The following is a 19,105-nucleotide window of genomic DNA, read 5'->3' as shown; positions in this document are numbered from 1 at the left end:
ACATTGAATAATGGAGTTGGAATGTCTTGTTGAAGTTGTACAAGACATTGGTAAGGCCACACTTGGAATACTGTGTGCAATTCTGGTCACCCTATTATAGAAAGAATATTATTAAACTAGAAAGAGTGCAGAAAAGATTTACTAGGATGCTACCTGGACTTGATGGATTGGGTTATAAGGAGAGGCTGGATAGACTGGGACTTTTTTCTCTGGAGCGTAGGAGGTTGAGGGGTGATCTTATAATCTATAAAATAATGCAGGGCACAGATCAGCTAGATATTCAATATATTTTCACAAAGGTCGGGGAGTCTAAAACGAGAGGGCATAGGTTTAAGGTGAGAGGGGAGAGATACAAAAGTGTCCAGAGGGACAATTTTTTCACACAGAGAGTGGTGAGTGTCTGGAACAAGCTGCCAGATAGTTACATGGGTACGATGGGTATAGAGGGATATGGGTCAAATGCGGGCAATTGGGATTAGCTTAGCTGTTTTTTAAAAAAAGGCGGCATGGACAAGTTGGGCCGAAGGGCCTGCTTCCATGCTGTAAACCCCCATGACTCTACAATATCCTGCTAACCTCTTCCTGCGTCCAAAGCCTCCACATCCTTCTGGAAGTGTGGTGACCAGAACTGGTCATCTGTGCTGATAGTGATTGATGTTGTGGAGATGCCGGCGTTGGACTGGGGTAAACACCGTAAGGAGTCTAACAACACCAGGTTAAAGTCCAACCAATCCAATCCAAGACCAAAAGGTTGTACTTTAACCTGGTGTTGTTAGACTCCTTACAGTGATTGATGTAGCAGGCTCAAAGGGCCTAGCAGACTGCTCCTGATCACAAATCCTGGTATTTCTTCATTTCTGATACGCCAGAGCACAGGACAATATTTTTCTGTTTACGCTATTTCCAAGGTCCACCAACGGGCTGGCACATTCGAGTATTTAAAGAGGAAAGCTGTTTGGGTGAGATTATCAAACAGAAAAAAAATGATCTGCTCGATTCCTGGCTGCTTTTCTCTGTACTCCAAAATATTAATCGGGAATTGCGTCAGTTGCCTCGGAGCTTTAGTTAGACCCAACCTGGAGCACCGTGCGCAGTTTTTGTCCCCTTACCTCAGAAAAGGATATTATTGCCATTGAGCGAGTGTAATGAATGTTCAGTGGATTTTTTCAGCGTTGACGAAGACAGCTTATGTCAAGAGATCGGACAAAGCTGAAAGAGTTTCGAAGAATGATAGGTGATTACATTAAAAAGTATAGAATTATTAACAGGATAGAGAGGGAAGATTTGCATATGATGTTTTTCTCGGTTGGGGGAGCTGAGAACCCCAACTACAAAATATGGGGGAAGCCATTTAAAGCCGAGATGGGGAGAAACGAATTTACACAGAGGGTGGCAATTTTTTGTGATTCTCTACCACAGAGGGATGTGTAAACTCAATCATCCAATCTGCTTAAAGCAGAGATTGTTCGGTTTCTGACAAATGATAATGTAAATGGTTAAGGGGAGAGCTTGGGTAAAAGTAGCGTCAGGGTGGCACAGTGGTTAGCACTGTTGCCTCATAGCCCCCAGGACCCGGGATTTGATTTCGGCTTTGGGTGACTGTCTGTGTGGAGTTTGCACGTTCTCCCTGTGTCTGCGTGGGTATCCTCCGAGTGCTCCAGCTTCATCCCATTGTCCAAAGATGTAGGTTGGGTGGATTGACCATGCTAAATTACCCCCTGGTATGCAAAGATATATAAGTTAGGTGGATCGATCATGTTAAACAGCCTCATATTGTCCAAACATGTGCAGACTATGTTGTTTGGCAAAGCTGAATTGCCCCTTAGTGTCCAAAATGTATAGTTTAGTTTGGATTGACCATGCTAAATTTCCTCTAGGAGTCGAAAGATGTGAAGTTTACATCGATTGGCCATGCTAGATTGTCCCTAAGTGTCCAAAAATGTATAGTTTATGTTGGATTGGCCATGCTCAATTGTTCCTTAATGTCCACAAATGTGTAGTTCAGGTTGGATTGGCTGTGCTAAATTGCCCCTTACTTTCCAAAGATGCTAAGGTTAGTTGGCTGGCCATTTGATTTATTATTGTCACATGCATTAATATATAGTGAAAAGCATTATTTCTTGTGCGCTATACAGAAAAAGCTCACCGTTCACTGAGAAGGAAATGAGGGAGTGGAGAATGCAGTGCTACAGTCATAGCTAGGGTGTAGAGAAAGATCAACTGAATGTAGGTAGGTCCATTCAAATGTATGATGGCAGCAGGGAAGAAGATGTTCATGAATCAGTTGGTACGTGACCTCAGACTTTTGTATCTTTTTCCCGACGGAAGAAGGTGGAAAAGAATGCCCGAGAGCGTGGGGTCCTTAATTATGCTGGTTGCTTTGCTGAGGCATGGGAACTATAGATAGAGTTAATGGATGGGAGGCAGGTTTGCGTGATGGACTGGACTACATTCATAACATGTTGTGGTTTCTTGTGGTCTTGAGCAAAGCAGGAGCCATACCAAGCTGTGAGACAACCAAAAAGAATGCTTTCGATGGTGCATCAGAATAATTTGGTGAGAGTGGTAGCTGACATGCCACATTTCCTTAGTCATCTGAGAAGGTAGAGGCGTTGATGGGCTTTCCTATCTATAGTGTCGGTATGGGGAGACCAGTACAGGTTGCTGGTGATCAGGACACGTAAAAACCTAATGTTTTCGACCATTTCTACTCCTTCCCCGTTGATATAGACAGGGGCGTGTTTTCCACTACGCTTCCAGAAGTCGATGACAATCCCCTTCATTTCGTTGACGTTGAGGGAGATATTATTGTGATCGCACCCCAGTTCACCAGATTTTGTATCTCATGCCTGTACTCTGTTATGCTAGGTCAGGAGTATTCGACATGCTAAATATGTGGCATTACGAGGTTAGGGTGTGTGGAAGGTCCTGAGTGAGATGTCTTTTTGGAGAGTCGGTGCAGACTCGATGGGCTGAATGGCTTCCTTCTGCATTCTGGGGATTCTATGGTTCTATTGGGACAGAATGTGAAAATGGCAGAAAATGAATTGTAGTTTATTTGGATGCTGAAGCAGGTCCAATGGGCTGAATGGCTTGCCATGTTCCGGTGTTCAAATGTTGTTATGAATGAAAACAGACTAAGTAAGAAGTTCCCCGCATGACCGTAGCGTGCATTCCATTTGCACCCCACATGATTTATCCTCGATAGTTTGATTGGACCGGCATTTCTTTTGAAATGCTGTGTTATATTATAAGAATATGGGGTCAGAGAAGGGCATTCACTCCTTCAGGCGAGATACGCCATTCAGTATCATCATGGCTGATTGGTCACACCAATGTTTTTTTAGAAACATAGAGGACACTCGGCCGATTGTGTCTGCATCGACTCTCTGAAAGAATATCACATCCAGGCCCATCTCTGCTCCCTATGCCCGTAACCGTAATGGACAATTCGCCTAAACGCAACATCTTTGGACATCAAGGGGCAATTTACCATGGCCAACCTACCTACCCTGCACATCTTTGGGCACTAAGGGAAAATTTACCATAGGCAATACACCACCCAGCACACATTTGGACGCTATGGGGCAATTTAGCATGGCCAATCCATCTAACCTACACTAATAGGACAAGAAGGGGAGATTTAGCATGGTCAATCCACCTGCCCTGCACATGGTTCCATACCAAGGGACAGCTTGCCTCGGCTAATCCACGTTACCAACACATGTTTCGACACAATGGGGTAATTTAGGATGACTATTCCACTTAAACTGTACACCTCTGGACACCAAGGGAACATGTAACATAACCAAACCACATAACCTGCACATGTTGGTACACTAAGGGACAATTTAGCATGGCTAATCCACAAAACCTACATGGACTGTACACGAAGTGGTAATTTAGGGTGGCCAGCTCACCTACTTTGCACATGCTTCGATGCCAATGAACAGCGTACCATGGCTAATCCAGCTGAAGTATATACATCATTGGACAACAAGTGGCAATTTTGCTTGGCTAATCCACATGACCTGCACATCCTTGAACACAAAATAGTAATTTAGCATGGCTAATCTTTGTAATGTACACTAATTGGACACAAATGAGCAATTTCGTTTGGTCAATCCACCTACCGTGCATATGGTTGGATAAGTGACAACTTGCCATGGCTTATCAACCATACCTACAAATCATTGGACAATATGGGGCAATTGAGCATGGTCAATCCACCTAATCTACATATTTGTTGACATTCAGGGTCAATTCAACATGGCCAAGCCACCTAAGATACGATTGTTGAACTTTAAGGGGCAATTTAAGTTGGCCAATCCACCTAACCTACACATCATTGGGCACTGATCGGTAATTTAACATGGGCAATCGACCTAAGTTACATATCTTTGGACATGAAGGGCAGTTAGCTTGGCCAATTCACATAACCGATGCATCCTTGGACAGTAAGGGCCAATTTAGCATGGCCAATTCACCTACCCTGGACATCTTTGGACAATAAGAGGTAATTTACAATGGATAATCGACCTAACCTACACATGTTTGGAGCCTGGTCGGTAATTTAGCATGGCCAATCCATCTCCGCTGGATATCGTTTTTCTTTCATTTGTGGACATTGACTTCGCTGGCTGGCCAGCATTTATTTCACATCCCTAGTTGACCTTGTTCAGAGGACAGTTGACAGTCAACCACATTGCTGTGGTTGAACACTATGAGGCAATTTTAGCGTGGCCAATTAACCTAACCTACACATCTTTGTGCTATGGGGTGAAACAGGAGCACCTGGAGAAAATCCATGGAGGCAGAAGGAGAATGTGCAAACTCCACACAGTCAAACAAAGCTGGAATCGATCCCGCATCCCTGGTGCTCTGAGGCAACAGTGCTAACCATTGTGCCGCCCCATATGTCTTGATGTCGTTAGGATTTAAACATCTAAGTTCGTTCCTCCACACCTCAGTCCGAAATTGGGGAGTCGGTGATATCATCGTATTGTTATTGGTCAAGATATCCAGACAGCCAAGGTAATGCTGCCGACCTAATTCAGCAGTGATGAACAACGGACAGAAAGATTTTCTCACTTTCCACTTTCTTCCCGTCTCCTCCTGAGCTGGACCCCTTCCAATTAATCTCACATTTCTGGCTTTCGTTTCCCAGGCAGACCAATTTGTAATCAGGCACACTCGCAAACATAATCAAGAACACAAATGGCATTTATTAATTTGGATAAACTGCCGAGGCCAACAGCTCCCTCCCATCCAAAGCCCTCCTCCCACGGGGCTGCACAGGAAGAGCGCTGTCTGCCCCTGTCTGTACCATGTCATCTATATGTCTGCTCAGCTCGTTCTACCCAAGAGAGGACTCGACCCCCTGGTGTGATTGCGCAATCTCGGCTCCCATTAGTCCCTCAAGCCATATGAACTTCATCCGCCCTCAAAGAGACAAGCATCACGACAATGAGAGCTCCACCCTTTTCCTAACGGACACCTTTGCTCACAATATGTACTCTGATTAAACTCGCCAATTTGCCCTTTTGTGGTATATAAAATTTAATTTTCTGTCCAGTAGGCAAGCCACTTCATGTGATGGTAATATTACAGGGCCAGTTATCCAAAGATCCAGCATCATACACTGGGGACCCAGGTTCGAATCCCACCATGGCAGATGGTTAAATTGGAATTGAATAAAAATATGTAATTATGAATCTACTGGTGACTGCAAAAATATCATGGATTACCATAAAACCCATCTGATTCACTGATGTCCTTTCAGGGCAATTGACTGATAGATGCCCAATAACAATCCAAGATCATCCCTTTCTAACAGCATTGTGAGTGTACCTACACCACCTGTGACTGCAGCTGTTTCAAAATGGTGGTTCCCCCACCAGCTTCTCATACAAAACCTCAATGAGGTAATGGCAGTAAATGCTGGGTCTAGCCAGCAACACCCACATCCCATCAGTGAATAATAAAGCTCAATGTTTCTGCTTTAGCAGATGTTGCCAAACACGTTGAATGGGATTAATAACACAAAACGCTACAAGAGGCGACCCTCCATTGACCAGCGGCGGGATCCTCTGGTCCCTCAGTCCTCAACGGGGTTTCATTTGAATGCACCCCTCGCTGCTAAGCAACACTGAGCCATTCGCTGGACCAGAAAATGCCGCCCCTTGTGAACTTTCGGAAAGTTGTTTTTAATTCTGAAAACTCTGGTGGTACAGTTTCAAATCAGCTAGTGGAATTTAGCTTTTATGTATAAAACAGGAATTGAAATCTATGCACGGTGATGGTGAACCATTAATTTGTCATCGATTGTGGCAAAAATATCCACTTCACTAATCTCCATTAGGGAAGGAAATCGGTCATCCTTACCTGGTCTGGTCTACATGTAACTCCAGAGCCTGGATAATTCTCTTGACTCTTAACCGCCCCTCTGAAATGGCCACTCAGTTCAAGGGGTAACTAGCGATGGACAATAAATACTGGCGCAGCCAGCGACACCCACATCCCATCAATGAAAAACAATAAAATGTCGCCCTTGTAATTTTTTTGTCTTCCAATCTTACAGAATCATTGTGCTTTTCCAAAGTATCTCTTGATGCACAATGACATTACCATTGTTCAGTCTCCAGTTATTAATACCCTGGCGGTTCCAATTGACCAGAAACTGAACAAGACATAGCCATGTAAATACTGTGGCTAACTGAGAACTTCAGCGGCTGAGAATCCTGCAGAGATTAACTCCTGAATCCAGCTAAAGCATGTGCAACATGAGGTCAGGCGTGTGAAGGCATACTCTCCACTTGTCTGATGAGTCCAGCTCGAGAAGCTCGATACCAGCCTGGACAAAGCAGCCCCAGCTGATTGCCACCCCTTGCAGAAACATTCACTCCATCCACCACCAATGCAGAGTGGCAGCCATGTGTACCATTTACAAGATGCACTGCAGCAATTCACCAATGCTCCTTCGACAGCATTTCCCTTGCCCACGACCTCTACAACCTAAAAGGGCAAGGGCATGAGGTACCTGGGAACACAACAACCCGGTTGTTCCTCTGCAAGTCACTCACCCCTCGACCCCCTGCATTGAAATACATTGGCCGTTCCTTCATGGTCGTGTGGCTCAAAATCATGGAATTTGCTCCCTCACAGTACTGTGGCTGTACCTGCATCACACAGACTAACTGATGTCCAATAACAATCCTAGAACACCCCTCCCTAACAGCACTGAGGGTGCAATGTGGCACTCGTGTATCTTTCAGAAATGTATTTATTTTGATCAGATTATCTGCAGTTTAGCAGCTTTGTTCTTTTTATTGTTGCCGGGCGGTCTGCTAGAAGTCTTTTTATTGCTGCTTCAGTGCTTAGATGGGGTTTTGTTCATCTTTACTATGGGCTTCAGGAACTTTCCGGGATTTTTATGACCTTGCATTGTTATGGGAAAAATGATTGACAGGTCAGGTGACAGAAACTCTTTCGTTTTCAGTTTTGAGTTCCTGTTTTAGCTTAGAAGGGTGTGGACATCAGACTGAAAAACAGTGTTTCACTCGGAGTCTCCGTGGTATTGGAAATTCTGCTGTCTAGATGGAAGCAAGATCTCTTGCCTTCCTGGAGTGGGAAATCTGCTGTTCGTGCTTGGCTTGACAAGAGTCTCTCTCTCTCCCCCTGGTGTTTTGGGAAGCTGCTCTAACTCCAGGCTTGTCTGTGTGTGTAGCAAGACAACTGCAGCATCCAACCAGAGGATTAAGTCCCAGCATCACGCGAGCATTTGCATCTTTCTGTGCTAAACCTGTGGCAAGGGTTTTGTATAGCGAAGTCTGTTTGGTTGGAATATTTCATATATTTGTCAAGGGTTGTATAATATCATGGTTGTTTTTTTCTCCTATCTAACTGGTAAAGATTATTACTAATTTTCTTCCAAAACATGTTAACCGCATTGTTAAATAAACTTTACTTGATAAAAGCTCCCACGTGGTTCAGTTGAATCATACGTGAAGTGAAACATCTCATGCTCACCCTAGCCAAGAACAAATTGCAAAACGTATGATCCAGAGCGGGCTTCATATAATACTTTGGAGTTTCTGAATTATAACAGCACCTACACCACACGGTGCTGCAGCTGGTTTAAAATGCGGCTCAACACCAACCTCGCAAGGACCAATTAGGGATGGAAAATATATGCTGCACCAACCCCACATCCCATGAATGAATAAAATAAAGAGCAGTGAGACCAACCTGCCCAATTAGTACATTAACTGGAATTGAGAAAGTGTTGGTTGATGAAATTGTCATCTTGCATTTAGAACAAACAGGGCGGCATGATGAGTAAAAACAAGGAAGGCAATTAATCACACTGACTTTTCTCAAGGTACGGTTGTCAAATGGCTGAGAAGTAAGCTGATCTCATGTAATTTCAGATCCACGTCTGAGACTGGTTCGTGCCAGCCATCCCTGCTCCGGGAGAGTGGAGGTTTACTCCAGTGGCGAATGGGGGACGGTGTGCGATGACAGTTGGGATATCTCCGATGCCAGAGTGGTCTGCGCTCAACTGGGCTGTGGTTCGGCCGTGAAGGCACTCAGCAGCGCCCCCTTCGGGCAAGGCACCGGGAGGACGTGGATGGACGATGTTGCCTGCGCCGGAACGGAATCTTCGCTCTGGACTTGCCCATTCTCAGGATGGGGGACGGAGAATTGTGGCCACCAGGAAGATGCGGGTGTGATCTGCAACCCAAGTAAGGAGACAACCACCCAATGGAAAGACGCACTAACCTAACGTTCAGAGATGGCCTTTTTAGTTTACAAATGCCCAGCCGTATAGGCAAGGGTTTTTAAATGATTTTCACCTGATCAATATGATGGGACAAAGTAGACACTGTTTATTGTCTGGGTATTATACATGAACTGGCATACCGACAAATAGCCATATGAAAGGTTAAACAGTTAAACACAAAATTCTTGTAATATCTACTGATATAATCTCGATAGAAAATAAATGTGATAGCGATAATGACAAAATGATGAAGTATATGTATAATATCTACAGACGAATTTTGCTAATTAGTCCCTGCCGAGCTTAAGGAATAATGTAGAATAATGGATATGATTCTGTCGAATGAAGAAAGACAAGTAGACTTTATAGCAGTGGGACCTATCTGAATAATGGACACCATCGGATAAACCACAATAACATGTGCTTTTTCAGGAGACTCTTAAAGACAAACAGCAGCATAACACATCGACGGAGTGAAGTGGATTTGAACCAATTTCAATAGTTTCAGACGGGATGCATCACTGATAGATTTGTTGTCTTGGACATTAGAAATTAGAATCATAGCTTCATCGAGGTTTCCAGCACAGAAAGATGTACTTTTGTCCATCGTATCTGCACCAGCCTTTAAGCGCCTATCTTTTCTAATCCCATTTTTCCAGCACTTCCATGGTAGTCTTTTATGCTATTGCGTTTCAAGTTCTCATCTAAATGCTTCTTTGTTGTGGCCTGACTTCCCACCTCTCGCACATCAAGACTTCCACCATGAAAAAAAAACGTTTCCTCAAATCCCCTCTAAATCTCCTGTCCCTTACATTAAATCTATCCCCTCCCCCCCAACACTACCCAGCTCCCCCCCCCCCCCCCCCCCCCCCCACTGCACCCACCTGCACCCCGGTTTTTGACTCTTATATTAAGGAAATACGTTTCTGCCTATCTACCCAATCTACGTCCCTCATAATCTTATACACCTCGATCAGGTCCCCCCTCAGCCTTCTCTACTCTGTCGAAAACAGCCCCAACCCAACCAGCCCTCTTCATAGCTATCAAACGCTCCAGTTTTTAATAATAGTTTTAATAAAGAAGTCCAATGATAATTAATGTCCAAAGATGGGCAGATTAGGTGGATTGGCCGTGCTATATTGCTCCATAGTGTCTAAAGATGTGTAGGTTAGTGGTTTGGCCATGCTACATTGCCCTTTGTGTTCAAAGATATGCAGGTTAGGTGTATTGGAGAGTTTACATTACGCCTTAGTGTCCAAAGATGTGTGGATTAGGTGAATTGGCCATGCTAAATTGTCCCGTATTGTCCAAAGATGTGTATGTTCGATGGGCTGGCCGTGGGTCAAGTGCAGTAAGAAGTTTAACAACACCAGGTTAAAGTCCAACAGGTTTATTTGGTAGCAAAAGCCACACAAGCTTTCGGAGCTGCAAGCCCCTTCTTCAGGTGAGTGGGAATTCTGTTCACAAACAGAGCATATAAAGACACAACCTCAATTTACATGAATAATGGTTGGAATGCGAATACTTATAACTAATCAAGTCTTTAAGAAACAAAACAATGGGAGTGGAGAGAGCATCAAGACAGGCTAAAAAGATGTGTATTGTCTCCAGACAAGACAGCCAGTGAAACTCTGTGGGGGTTACAAATAGTGTGCCATGAACCCAATATCCCGGTTGAGGCCGTCCTCGTGTGTGCGGAACTTGGCTATCAGTTTCTGCTCAGCGACTCTTCGCCGTCGTGTGTCGCGAAGGCCGCCTTGGAGAACGCTTACCCGAATATCAGAGGCCGAATGCCCGTGACCGCTGAAGTGCTCCCCAACAGGAAGAGAACAGTCTTGCCTGGTGATTGTCGAGCGGTGTTCATTCATCCGTTGTCGCAGCGTCTGCATAGTTTCCCCAATGTACCATGCCTCGGGACATCCTTTCTTGCAGCGTATCAGGTAGACAACGTTGGCCGAGTTGCAAGAGTATGTACCGTGTACCTGGTGGATGGTGTTCTCACGTGAGATGATGGCATCCGTGTTGATGATCCGGCACGTCTTGCAGAGGTTGCTGTGGCAGGGTTGTGTGGTGTCATGGTCACTGTTCTCCTGAAGGCTGGGTAGTTTGTTGCGGACCATGGTCTGTTTGAGGTTGTGCGGTTGTTTGAAGGCAAGAAGTGGGGGTGTGGGGATGGCCTTGGCGAGATGTTTGTCTTCATCAATGACATGTTGAAGGCTCCGGAGGAGATGCCGTAGCTTCTCCGCTCCGGGGAAGTACTGGACAATGAAGGGTACTCTGTCCACTGTGTCCCGTGTTTGTCTTCTGAGGAGGTCGGTGCGGTTTTTCGCTGTGGCGCGTTGGAACTGTTGATCAATGAGTCGAGCGCCATATCCTGTTCTTATGAGGGCATCTTTCAGCGTCTGGAGGTGTCTGTTGCGATCCTCCTCATCCGAGCAGATCCTGTGTATACGGAGGGCTTGTTCGTAGGGGATGGCTTCTTTAACGTGTTTAGGGTGGAAGCTGGAGAAGTGGAGCATCGTGAGGTTATCCGTGGGCTTGCGGTACAGTGAGGTGCTGAGGTGACCGTCCTTAATGGAGATGCGTGTGTCCAAGAATGCAACCGATTCTTTATATGCTCTGTTTGTGAACAGAATTCCCACTCACCTGAAGAAGGGGCTTGCAGCTCCGAAAGCTTGTGTGGCTTTTGCTACCAAATAAACCTGTTGGACTTTAACCTGGTGTTGTTAAACTTCTTACTGCACTTGACCCACGGCCAGCCCATCGAACATACACATCTTTGGACAATACGGGACAATTTAGCATGGCCAATTCACCTAATCCACACATCTTTGGACACTAAGGCGTAATGTAAAATCTCCAATACACCTAACCTGCATATCTTTGAACACAAAGGGCAATGTAGCATGGCCAAACCACTAACCTACACATCTTTAGACACTATGGAGCAATATAGCACGGCCAATCCACCTAACCTGCCCATCTTTTGGACTGTTGGACTTTAACCTGGTGTTGTTAAACTTCTTACTGTGTTTACCCCAGTCCAACGCCGGCATCTCCACATCATGGGTCAAGTGCACAGGGTTACATGGAAAGGACGGGATGGGGTGGGCTTGGATATGAAACTCTTTCAGAGAGTCGGAGAAGACGCGATGAGCCCAATGGCTGCCTTCTGCACTGTAGGATTACCGTAGCTTTATTGTTTATTGCTTCTAACATTTCCCCTATGGCATCTGGTGTGCTAACTGGCCTGTATTTTTCCCACTCTCTGTCTCTCCCGTTTTCAATATTGGATGTGCTATCTTAAAGAACCATTGACTTAATCGCCTGAATAGTCTGTTTGAGATTGAAAGTCGTGGTGAAATCGAATGGATCGCATGAAGTATGAAAATTAATTAACCGCCATTTCTGGAGATAAGAATTGGAGGAACATTTACTCTCTCCTGTTCATTTCAGAAGCATCGGAGCGGCCCACTATCTCCCAGGATCAAAATGATTCAGTTCATGTGGCCGGGAGTTCATTGAGAATTACGTGCACAGCTCCCAATGGTTATGCCGGGGGTCGATTCACCTTAATAAAAGACTCAACTACCGTCAGTGTGCATGAGGTAGAGTCCAACCAAGGCGCCAGAAGCTTTTTGTTAAGTAGCATGAGCAGGAATAACGGAGGAAGCTACACCTGCTTGTATGAGAGGGATGTGTCTGGGACCTGGATTTTATTCACAGCCAGCGAGGCTCGGCAAATCCGTGTGATAGGTAAGTGAGGCTGTACATTTTCCGCGGAGCATTTCGGACAGTTTGCTGAGATTGGGGAGTGCCAGTGGGAGAGTGAAATTTAATGCGCCGAAGAGGGCATGGATGGATTTGGGGAGAGCTGAATGTACTATTGCTCCACGCGATGTGGGCATGGTTGGCAAGACCATCTGTGTGCTGTCCATCAGGAGTTTCCCCTTGAGCTGAATGGCTTTCTTTTGCATTGTAGACTTCAGTTGACAGTGATCACTTTGAGTGGTAATTAGAAGTCACGTGTAGGTTAGGCCCGGTAAACGCAGTGGATTTATTTCATTGACAGGGAAGGAGTGGGCATTCGTATTGGCAGGGTGACAGCCTTGGAACCCAGGCTCGAATCCCTCCACCGCAGATCGTGCTATTTTAATTCAATAAAAATAATGGACTAAAAAATTAACGATGGCCTTCACTGCTCAGCGTAATGGGTAGCTGGCGACATTCTGGCAATGTGTTTTGCACTGCTCCCTCAATGTGCCAGTCACCCAAGTTGTATTCTGGTCTCGGGTGACTATCTGTGTGGAATTTCCACGTTCTCCCAGTGTCTGTGTGAGTTTCCTCCGGATGATCCGGTTTCCTCCCGCAGTCCAACATTCTGTAGGCTTGCTGAATTGGCCATGCTATAGTTCCGCCCCCCCGCCCTGCCACCCCTTTGTCCCAAGAGATCTAGGCTCAGGGGATTAGTGGCATAGATGCATGGCATAACAGGATAGGGCAAGGGGTGAATCTGGGTAAAATGCCTTTCAGAGAATTGGTGCAGACTTGATGGAGCGAATGGCCTCCTTCTGCACTATCGGTATTTTGTAATTTTATGATTCTAATGCGCTGGAGACCCAGCTTAGGATCCAAACCCGGAAGATGGTGATATTCCTTTTGAATAAAAATCTGGATTAAAACTCTACCATGGGGTCACCGTGGATGGTAGTAAAAATCAGTCTGATTTACTAATGCCGTCCTTACCTGATAAAGGCTACATGTGACTCCACACCCACCGCATTGATATGGTCTGACTCTGGGCCAGCATTCGTCTGGGCCAGAGTCTGAGCTCCCAGAGCGCAAAGCTACGCTCGCTGGAATTAAGCTTGCTGCGGTTATTGTTTCAGATCCTCCAGCTCAGCCGGGCATCTCTGCCATTCCGGCCTTCTCCGTGTACGTGGCAGGAGAGACGGTCACCATGAACTGCACATTTCCAAATGGGGAATCGACTGGCCGCCTGCAGTTACTCATAGGTTCGGTTGTTCTCACCAATGGCACCAGCAACGAGCAGTCCCTCAGCTACACCATTCAGAACATCACCTCCAGCAACGTAGGGACGTACACGTGTTCCTATCAGAAGGAAGTGTCAGGTCGATGGCTGCGTTCTCCATTGAGTCGACCCTTTGAAATAAATCACACACGTGAGTCGCACCTATCTTAATTCAATAATTCTTGCACTTAGTGTCATTGTCATCGAATCCTTGAGATTAGCACCACAGAAAGAAGCCCTTCGGCCCATTGCACCTGCGCTGGCCATCAAGCACCTACCTATTCGAATTGAATTCTCGACCACTTTCCTGTAGACTCGCACATTATGGTATCTCAGGTGCTCGCCTAAAGGCTTCTTAATTGTTGTAAGAGTTCCCAAATCTACCATCATTTCAGGCAGCGAGTTCCCCACCACCCTCTGGGTGAAATAAGACTTTCCTCAGATCAGCTTCTAACTCTCTTGCTCCTTACCTTGGGTGTCACTGTGGCAGAATAGTTAGCACTGCTGCCTCACAGCGCCAGGGGCACGGTTTGAACTCTTGACTTGGGTCACTGTCTGTGTGGAGCCTCCACATTTTCCCCATGTTTGCTTGGGTGTCTTCCGGGTGCTCTGTTTTTTTTCCAGAATTCCGAAAGTCGTGCTAGTTAATTGCAATGGCCATGCTAATGTCTCACTCAGTGTACCCGAACAGGTGCCAGCGTGGTGGCTAGGGGAGTTGCAGAGTAATTTCACTGTGGTGTTAATGTAAGTCGACTTGAGACATTAATAAATAAATTTAATTCATAAACTTAAATATTTCCCCCCTTGCTATTTAATCCGTCTACTAATGGGAAATGTTCCTTCCTATGTCCAACAAACTCGATCAGGTTTCCCCACTCAGCCTTCTCTTCTCTGAGGAAAACAGCCCCAGCCTAACCAACCTCTCTTCCTAGCTGAAACACTCCAGCCCAGGCAACATCCTGGTGAATCTCCTCCGCACCTTCTCTGTTACACAAAGATTTCACGAGTTTATTCAGATCTATTTTTGTATTGAGCTCCCCGAAATCGGAAATAATCTCCCTGTGCCCATTAATTTGTTGCCTCAATTTGAGTAAATTGGGAAGCGTGATGGGTGGGAGAGAGAGTGGAACAGTTTGGTGCAGATTTAATGTCACAGGCAAGAGATGAAAGAACAAAAATAGCCTAACGACAGGGGTTCAAATCCCACCACAGCCGTTGATAGTATGTAAATTGAAATAATTATTTTGCAATTGGATCTTTCATGGCATCATTACTGGAACTTTCTACAAAACATCTATAAGGGAGTGTTGCCTCGGAGAGGTTTATTCGTGCGTCTCAGTAAGTGAAGTCCTTCCAGGAAAGTCAACCAACATCTTAAGTTTAATTGATTTTGATCACAAAATTTTAAATGTAACTTTTACAATTTCACAGTAGTGCGTTGGAATGTGTGGCTTTTGAATTCAGTAGACAATTCCTCTGGTTGTCAAAAGGTGCAAGAAAAACTCCAAGAACATTCTAAAACTTGAGCCACTGTCCACGTAATGGGGAGAATCGAACGACTGTCCAAAATGCATGTCCTGTTCAATAATGTTCTTCAGGGAAGGATGTCTTGAATCATGAATGTCCAGAACATATCAATGACGATGGGTTTAATGATCCACTGATACGACCCAGCGGTGCAATTCCATTCAAGGGAGATTAGGGTTGGTAACAATTAGCGACCTTGCCAGTGACACCCACCTTCCAGGAAGGGTGAAGTAAAGAAAAGAATTGCAGATGCGTTGGCCTCCTTTTGTGTTGGCCAGCTCCCTTTCCGAGAACGAAATAAATAACGATAGATTATTTCAATGAAAAAGGAAGGTAGACTCACTAAAACAGAGCAAAGGAAAAGGTGAAGTAATTTCAATCCACGTGCACAGACGACAGGGAGAATGTTGCCCCTCGATTTCAGAACTCAAGGCTCAAACAAAGTCCTCGAGTACAAGCCGAAATAGAAATTTTCCGTGGTAGCTCAAAATCAGTTCTCCACATTACAAGATTTCCAGATTGACTAATGGGAATTTGTTAGCTGGGTGCACTTTGCCAGGTTGTAGTTTGATCACTCCAAATCACTTAAAGCTGTCAAGCGTCCTTTATCGACCAACAAAGTTTAACCATGATGCAAGGGACATTGGAAGAGCAGCTGTCAATTTCAAAGTCCAATCTTCTTGGTGGCTACCTCCCTATGCCCGTGGTTTGGCCATATTCATTCATCATCTGTATGCAGATTAGACCATTCATTTGAAATTTAGAGTTTGCAGTGATTAAGTATCAATTGCAATTGCAGTAGAAATTTACAGAATTTACGTAATTGTGCAAGTATTTTGCCCAAATTCCTGCTTGAAATTCCCGATTCCAATCCTTTGTCTAAGATCAAACATGCTGCATTCTGGGGATAATAGTCCCGATGATCATACAATACGGTGGTGAAACTGACATTATTGAATCTGCATTGGAAAATGACCCTGAGAATTAGGGAGGAAATACAATGCCTCAATCGGGGTCAATATGAAACAAATTTAATGGAATAGATTTGGAAGGCGGAACACAAACATCAATAATGCAAAATTGCCCCGAGTATCCCAAAGCAAGTGCAGATGATCAAACGGAAACTGGAACAGTAAAGGGAAACCATGTGACGAAATGTACAAACCAATGATAGACGAGCAAAAAGTAAAATGAAAAGAGGTTTTCTAGTGAAGAGAGGTTGAGTAGGTCGGGTCAGTACTCAATCTAGTTTAGAAGAATTAGAGGCGAACGTATTGGGACATATAGGATTCTCAGGGTTATTTGGCAAGGTTGATGCTGAGAAGTAGTTTCCTCTCTTGTGGGATGGTCTTGTAACAGAGGGGCATAATCTCAGAGCAAGTCGGTCGCCCATTGAAGACAGATGAGGAGTGTGTCATGGTGGCACAGTGGTGGCATTGTGGATAGCACTAGTGCCCCACAGTGCCAGGGATCCGGGTTCAATTCCCGGCTCGGGTCACGTCTGTGTGGAGTTTGCACATTATCGCCGTGTCTGCGTGGTTTTCCTCCGGGTGCACCAGTTTCCTCCCACAATACAAAGATTTGCGGGTTAGTTGGGTTGGCTATGCTAAATTGTATCTCAGAAGTTTTGGCCTTTAAGTCGAAACACAGTAAAACGCATACTGCACAACAATCAAAAACAAAATTTGAACTTGAAATCAATTAGCAAGCTATGTTTGAGCTCCAGTGAGTTGGTCTTAGAAATCTTGCAAAGTGGTCTCTGCTCCATGTTGGGGAGTCAGGGGCACTCGCCACGGTGAATGCAAGGGGTTACGGGGATAGGGTCTGCTGGCATTGTGGTCGGTGCAGCCTCCATGTGCCGAATGGCCTCCTTCTGCACTGTAGGATTCTATGATTCTCTCAGAGGGCAATGCATCTGTGGAATTCTTTACTGCAGAGGTTTGTGGAGGCTGGATCGTTTAGTATGTTAGAGGCTGAGAGAGACAAAATTTTCAACAGCAAAGGAATCGAGGGATTATGGGGGTTAGGCTGGAAGGTTGGAGCTGAGAATGATCACATCAGATCAGTTGTGATATCATTTAATGGTAGAGCAGACGCTATGGGCCTAATGACTGGATCAAAAACCTGGGATTTCAGGCTAGGTGGATTGGTCCTGCAAAATTACTCCTCGTGTCTCAAGAGGGTGAGGTTAGAAAAATGGCAGGATAAATCCATGGGCTACGTGTGCATGGCTGTGTGTGGATCTGGATAACATATTCTGTCAAAGATTCGGTGAAGAAACGAGGTACCGAATGGCCTCCTTCAGCACTATAAGTATTCTATAATTCTGTGCTAGGGAGACTCAAGTTTGAATCCCACATTGGAAGATGGTGAAATTCTAATTTAATAAAAATCTGTGATTAATAGTCCATCGATGGTCAGCCAGCTGTCATTGTTTGACGTCAAAACGCATCTAGTTTACTAATGTCCCTTTAGGGATGGAATTATGTCCCCCTTATCCGATCTGGCCGATATGTGACTGCAGACCCAGGCAGCAATGTTGTCTCACTCTATAAATGCGCCACACCACACGAAAGTAATTCGTGAGCCACTTCATGGCAATTGACGTGAATTTCCTGATCACCGTTGCTGAGATGAAGTGGTAATGCCTGAATAAAGGACACCTCTGCCTCAAAGCAAGATGGCAAAGCGTGAAAATAGGATGCAGACTGGCACCAAGCACAAAAAAAATAAACCAATCAAAATGAAAACCAGTGATCATGCCCTGACGTTGTTGATGAAGTCAGGAGTTGTTATTTTTTTAATACCTTGTGGCCTCGGGAGCACAGAGCTACGCTCGCTGGAATTACCTGTCCTGCGGTTATTGTTTCAGATCCTCCAGCTCAGCCGGGCATCTCTGCAATTCCAGCCTTCCCTGCTTATGTGGCAGGAGAGACAGTCGCCGTGAAGTGCACAGTCCCAAATGGGGAATCGACTGGCCGCTTGCAGTTACTCAAAGGTCCGGTTCTTCATGGCACCAGCAACCAGCAGTCCCTCACCAATACCATTTGGAACATCACCACCAGCGACGTCGGGGCATACACATGTTCCTATCAGAAGGAAGTGTCAGGTCGATGGCTAAGTTCTCCATTGAGTCGACCCCTTGAAATAACTCTCACACGTGAGTCAGACCTACTCTAGTTCAGTAACTCCTGCATGTAGTCTCATTGTCATCGAGTAATAGAGATATGCAGCACGGAAAGAGGCCCTTTGGCCCATCGTGCCTCCGCTGACCATCAAGCACCTATCTGTTCCAATTCCAGTGCTGCTTTTCTGTAGCTGTATACATTATGGCATTTTAACTGCTCATCTGAACACCTCTTGATTGTTGTGAGAGTTCCACACACCCTTTCAGGCAGTGAACAAAGAACAAAGAACAGTACAGCACAGGAAACAGGCCCTTCGGCCCTCCAAGCCTGTGCCGCTCCTTGGTCCAACTAGACCAATCGTTTGTATCCCTCCATTCCCAGTCTGCTCATGTGACTATCCAGGTAAGTCTTAAACGATGTCAGCGTGCCTGCCTCCACCACCCTACTTGGCAGCGCATTCCAGGCCCCCACCACCCTCTGTGTAAAAAACATCCCTCTGATATCTGAGTTATACTTCGCCCCTCTCACCTTGAGCCCGTGACCCCTCGTGAACGTCACTTCTGATCTGGGAAAAATCTTCCCACCGTTCACCCTATCTATCCCCTTCATAATCTTGTACACCTCTATTAGATCTCC

At 45.3% G+C, this 19,105-nt stretch overlaps 1 protein-coding gene across 2 annotated transcripts in view; it reads left to right on the top strand.

Moving 5' to 3' along the window:
• LOC144493879 (scavenger receptor cysteine-rich type 1 protein M130-like) overlaps positions 1-19,105 on the top strand; it is a 102,207-nt gene that overhangs the window by 16,494 nt on the left and 66,608 nt on the right. For both annotated transcript variants that reach the window (XM_078213457.1, XM_078213456.1), the window contains exons 6-8: positions 8,430-8,744; positions 12,239-12,538; positions 18,214-18,501. In XM_078213457.1, the coding sequence (XP_078069583.1) occupies positions 8,430-8,744; positions 12,239-12,538; positions 18,214-18,501 (903 nt within the window). The remainder of the gene's footprint in view (positions 1-8,429; positions 8,745-12,238; positions 12,539-18,213; positions 18,502-19,105) is intronic.

The sequence above is a fragment of the Mustelus asterias genome, chromosome 5, assembly GCF_964213995.1.
Source record: "Mustelus asterias chromosome 5, sMusAst1.hap1.1, whole genome shotgun sequence".
Lineage (NCBI taxonomy): Eukaryota > Metazoa > Chordata > Chondrichthyes > Carcharhiniformes > Triakidae > Mustelus > Mustelus asterias.
Note: the sequence above shows the minus strand (reverse complement) of the source record. Positions and strands in the feature narration are given on the sequence as shown.